This window comes from Bufo gargarizans, chromosome 5 (assembly GCF_014858855.1).
Source record: "Bufo gargarizans isolate SCDJY-AF-19 chromosome 5, ASM1485885v1, whole genome shotgun sequence".
Classification (NCBI taxonomy): Eukaryota; Metazoa; Chordata; class Amphibia; order Anura; family Bufonidae; genus Bufo; species Bufo gargarizans.
The window spans coordinates 336,603,769-336,609,768 of NC_058084.1; the positions used below are offsets into that span (position 1 = coordinate 336,603,769).

The window sequence follows — 6,000 nt, forward strand, 5'->3', positions numbered from 1 at the left end:
CTTAAGGACCAGCTCCGTACTACTTACAGCGGGCTGATCTGAAGGATGCAGGAGCTGCGCCCGCCCAATCAGCGGCACTGACCCAGTCACTGACAGCCAGGCCCCTGCTGCATACGCCGGCATCGGTGAAGACACTGATGCTGGCGTATTAACCCCTTTTATGCCGAGGTCAAAGCGGAACACGGCATGCAGAGGGTTTGCGGAGGGTACTTTTCCATAGGCATCTGAGCTTGCCTTCTGCAGAAGCCTGTGAGATCCAGCTCTTAGCATACAAGCTGACATGCAATGTATTACAATACAGGTTGTATTGTAATACATTTCAGAGGGAATCAGACCCCAGAAGTTGAAGTCCCATAGTGGGACAAAAAAAATAAATAAAGAAAGTTAAAGTGTTTTTCATACCAAAAAATAAAGTTTCAAGTAAAAAAAAAAAGCCCCTTTCCCAAAATAAAACACACATATTTGTAAAAAAAATGGAAAACAAAAACTGAAAAACAGAAATATTGGGATTCCCTCCCTCACCTGAACACCGTAGAAAAAAATAAAATAAAAATTGTGCTAAAACAACCATTTTTTTGTCACCTTACATCACAAAAAGTGCAACACCAAGGGATCAAAAAGGTGTATGCCCCCCAAAATAGTACCAATCAAACCATCACCTCATCCCCCCAAAAATGAGCCCCTACATAAAACAATTGCCCAAAAAATAAAAAGTATGGCTCTCAGAATATGGAGACACTAAAACATGATTATTTTTTTTGTTTCAAAAATGCATTTATTGTGTAAAACTTAAATAAATAAAAAAAGTATACATATTAGGTATTGCCCCGTCCGTAGCAACCTGCTGTATAAAAAGATCACATTACCCTCAGGTGAACAATGTAAAAAAAAAAAAAAACGGTGTCTAAAAAGCCATTTTTGGTCACCTTACATCACAAAAAGTGTAATACCAAGCGATCAAAAAGTCATATGCACCCTAAAATAGTACCAATCAAATCGTCATCTCATACCGAAAAAAAGTAAATAAAAGCCTGGAAAGGGATACTTTTATAACCCTTTCCAGCTTTATGCAAGTCAACAATTCTTAATCGTAGGTCTTTTGAGAGCTCTTTTGTGCAAACCCAGAACTGGTGTGTGTTTTTTTTATAGGGCAGGGCAGCTGTAACCAACACCTCCAATCTCATCTCATTGATTGATTGGACTCCAGTTGGCTGACACCTCACTCCAATTAGCTCTTGGAGATGTCATTAGTCTAGGGGTTCACATACTTTTTCCACCTGCACTGTGAATGTTTACATGGTGTGTTCAATAAAAACGTGGTAACATTTAATTATTTGTGTGTTATTAGTTTAAGCAGACTGTGATTGTCTATTGTTGTGACTTAGATGAAGATCAGATCACATTTTATGACCAATTTGTGCAGAAATCCATATCATTTCAAAGGGTTCACATACTTTTTCTTGCAACTGTAACATCAAGACAGCACTACTCACTGAGTAATCCCAGACAGTCCAATACGTGGTGGTGCCCGCAGTGTCAAGCAGGGCCGGTGCAAGGATTTTTGCCAACACAAGCAAAGCTACATCTCCTCTGTGTGGTCCTGGTATCCTCTCTCTGATTCAGACAATCGCTGGTTTGATGACCGTATTTTTTGCCCTCTAAGTTGCACCGGCCCATAAGACGCACCTAGGTTTTAGGAGGATGATAAGAAAAAAATATTTTCCATTGCACCTCAGGTCAGACCAGCAATCAGAGCCCCAATGTTAATCAGACCTTAGATCAGACCCCCAATGCCTCAGATCAGACTCCCATGTCAGCCATCATGTCCCCCATGTCAGCCATCATGTCCCCCATGTCAGCCATCATGTCCCCCATGTCAGCCATCATGTCCCCCATGTCAGCCATCATGTCCCCCATGTCAACCATCATGTCCCCCATGTCAGCCATCATGTCCCCCATGTCAGCCATCATGTCCCCCATGTCAGCCATCATGCCCCCCCCATGTCAGCCATCAGCGCAAATAAAATACAAAAAAAGAACTTACCTCTCCTGCTCCTGGATGCTGCTGCTCCTGGATGCTGCCGCTCCTCACCACCAGCACTCTCTCTCTTCTTCCTGATTCTCGTCTCTGCGTCATCGGGATTAGCGAGGCACTACTGTGCATGAGCTATTTAGACCATAAATATATATGTGAATGGGAAGAGAGGTGCGTACATATTAGTGTTAAGCGAATCACAGTTAAATGAATTAACGTCAATCCAAATTTCAGGAAAAATTTGATTAGCAGCGAAGCCGAATTTCCTTGCGCTTTGTGGTAACGAATGAATTTTTCCTGAAATGGTGGTTAAAAAAAAAACCTTCCATTTGTTCACGGAGAAGCTGTTGCAAAATCTCTTGTGCGGTGACATTTGATCAGTGATGGCGTCGCTGTGCCCGGCGAGCGTGATAACGTCATCACGTCACCGCATGATATTTCGCACGGCGTCTTCAATCAACGGCCTCTCCACTAGTAAATGGATAAGGAATGTATATTTTTTTTATTAACCCCGGCATCTGAGGGGTTCAATGATGGGGACGGCCTGACTGCCGTTCCCCGTCATTGCGCCCGTACATACAATGAAATGAGATTTGTGACAAAGTAATTAATTGTGAAAATTGGGTGAGAGTAGGAGGGAGAGAGCCATGAACAGAGGGAAGAAGTAAGCAAAAAAGGGATTATGGGAAATGTAGTTTATGGAGGCATGCTGCAAGCTACATGGAAGTGAATGGGATGCTGTAAGTGGGGGAGAGAGGACCACGAGCAGGAAATTTATGAAATTAAAGGCAAAAAAGATAATGGGAAAAACAATGATACAATCTTAACTCAAGGTATGTGCAAGTTTTTTTTTTCCACATTGGAAAACCCCTTTAAATGGTATGTGTGTATTTCTTGTGCAATTCTCTATGTTTAACAGATCTTGTTCATCTTTTTTTCTACAAAATCACAGTGAGATAAAGTTGTCAGTGTGATTTTGTAGTAAAAAGATCACAGAGAGGCCCGGAGCATTATCAATCATGTTAATGCTCCGTGTCTCTGCTGTCGGAGCGGGGCTTGGCTGTCTTTCACGCAGGGGATTACCGCTCGTGTGAAAGAGCCCTAAGGACTTTATTCTGGTGCTCCCCTGCTATTCACCCATTCACCTCTGTACAGGGCTGAGCTACTTGAGACGGGAACCCTGGCACAAGCACCAGGAGCTCAGGATAACAAACCAAAAAAATGCACCAAAATTGCAAGTTTGGTCAGAACAGTCACTTAGACCTGATTGCTGTTTTAGAGGTCCAGGTAGCACACTGGAAGTGTAGATGAATGCAGACACAGGATAGACTGGCTGTCAGGGTGGTAGTGCAGACACAGGCAGGGCAGGGTGGGGGTTTGCAGGAATACAGACAAAGGGCTTGTTCACATGACCATGGTTTTGGTCTGCATCCAAGCCACATTTTTTGAGGCTCGTGTGCTGACCCATTCACTTCAATGGGGCCGCAAAAGATGTGGACAGCACTCCGTTTGCTGTCCGCATCAGTTGGTCTGTTCCGTGGCCCCGCAAAAATTATGAGGCATCTCCTATTCTTGTCCGTTTTACGAATAAGAATAGGCATTTTTATAATGGGCCTCCTGTTCCGTACCGCAAATTGCGGAAGGCACATGGGCGGTATCCATGTTTTGCGGATCCGCAATTTGCAGACCACAAAACACGGCACGGTCGTGTGAACAAGCCCAAAGGCTGACGAACTGAGTTAGCTTAAAATACAAATAAAACTCAAAATAAAAAGGGCAGGATCACACATGCAGGGCGGCTCAGGACTGGAGACACTCTGTATACACAGGTAGGAGATAACGCAGGCAAGTCGCAGACAAATTGCTCTGCAGTTAAAGCACATCTTGTTTGTTTCATTTCAAATCCATTGTGGTGGTGTATAGAGCCAAAAATGTTAGAATTGTGTCCATGTCCCAATATTTATGGACCTGACTGTAGGTACAAGTCTGCTGACAGATCCCCTTTAAAATACCAAAACAGATTCCTTGACATATTTGTTGTATGAAACACTATAATGAATGTTTGCAAATTTTGTTTGTGTTTTTTCATGACAGGTTGTGGGTATCCTTGTTGGCCTCGGTATCATTGCAATTGTGACATCACCTTTACTACTTCTAGCGTCACCGTGCATAATCTGCTGTGTCTGCAAATCCTGCAAAGGAAAGAAGAAAAAGCATGCTCCGTCACCAACTACTTAATCCGGACAGAACTGTTAGCTTTTTATTCTTCATGCACTTGTGATATGGATGAGCAGCTTTGTATAGGCTCAAGAAATATAATCAACAAACTGTTATTTTTCAGCATTTTACTCAATATACTGTTTGTTTTTTAAGCAATTTTATATAATATACAGTGTATTGACATTTTATGCTATATTTCTCTTTAGTTCTGTAGTGTATCTATATAAATCTATTTATATTTCAAAAAGGGTAATGAAACTTAAGCGCTGTCACCATTCCTGTTGTGTCAATTTTAGTAAATACTTGTATTTCCCATAAAACAATTCTGGAAAAAAAAAAATTGGGTTGGTTGTTCCTCTTGTATTCCCCCTAGAAATGTATGAGTAAATTGACAACTGGGCATTGCCACTTCTTTGTGAAAGGGGTGTGTAGCTACAGCTCATTGTAGAGTCCTAAGAAGCTTCAGAATTGTTTCATGGGGAATATAATTAATTACTAAAACAAAAACGTCAGGAGGAATGACAGGTCCTCTATAAGCACAGCACTGTTAAATGGATATTTTTCTATCAGTGCTAAATTATTTTTAACCAATTTTTGGGTCTTATTTTAAGCTTAAAATATGACTTGCTATTGTTTATTTTGTTAGTTCTTATTTGCAAAATGTGCAATGGGTTCAGAGCATTTTCACTGCATAAGGGCTTGCTGACACAACCGTTGGTGTCCCGTTCCTGCATTGCGGACCGCATTTGCGGATCCGCAATACACGGGCACTGTTCCGTTGTCATTCTGCATCACGGATGTGGACCCATTTATTTCAATGGGTCTGCAAATCCGGAGATGTGGAACAGTGCGGAACGGAAGCACGGAACTGAACACTACGGAAGCACTGCAGAGTGCTTTTTGGGGTTCCATGCTTCCGCACCGCAAAAAGATAGAACATGCTCTCTCTTTTTGCGGAACGGAGGGATCGCAGACCCATTCAAGTGAATGGGTCTGCGATCCCCATGCACCTGCCCCACGGAAGGTGCCTGTGCATTGCGGACCGCAATTTGCTGTTCACAGCACGGGATACCAATGGTCGTGTGAACGAGCCCTAAGGCCTCCTGCACACGAGGCCGTGCTGCGGCCTGCAAAATGCGGTCCAAAAGGTAAAACGGGCACCTTCCATGGGGCAACTGCAGCGGATCGAGGACCCATTCACTTTAATGTGTCCGCGATCCAGCCGTTCCGCAAAAAGATAGGGCATGTTCTATCTTTTTGCAGAACGGACGTGCGGGACAAACTCCATAGTGCTCCCGTAGGGTTCCGTTCCGTGCTTCCGTCCCGCACCATTCCGCATCTCCGGATTTGCGGACCCATTGAATTGAATGGGTCGTGTTTCTGTGATGTTGAATGCACACGGAACAATGCCCGTGCATTGCGGATACGGCAACGGGACACCTACGATCGTGTGCAGGAGGCCTAAGGCTACTTTCACACTACCGTTTTCCGGCAGGGTTCAGCAAAAAACGCTTCCGTTACTGATAATACAACCATCTGCATCTGTTATGAATGGATCCGGTTGTATTATCTTTAGCATAGCCAAGACGGATCTGTCATGAACACCATTAAAAGTCAATGGGGGACGTATACGTTTTCTATTGTGTCAGAGAAAAAGGGTCTGTCCCCATTGACTTGCATTGTGGGTCATGACAGGTCCGTTTTGCTCTGCATTCCAGGACTGAAAGCAGACCGCAGCATGCTGC

At 43.4% G+C, this 6,000-nt stretch overlaps 1 protein-coding gene across 1 annotated transcript in view; it reads left to right on the forward strand.

Moving 5' to 3' along the window:
* RNF144B (ring finger protein 144B) overlaps nucleotides 1-5,564 on the forward strand; it is a 62,184-nt gene extending 56,620 nt beyond the window's left edge. Inside the window, exon 8 of the mRNA XM_044294717.1 lies at nucleotides 4,130-5,564. Coding sequence (XP_044150652.1) covers nucleotides 4,130-4,273 — 144 coding nt within the window. The 3' untranslated portion in view covers nucleotides 4,274-5,564. The remainder of the gene's footprint in view (nucleotides 1-4,129) is intronic.
* The last annotated feature ends 436 nt before the right edge of the window (nucleotides 5,565-6,000 follow it).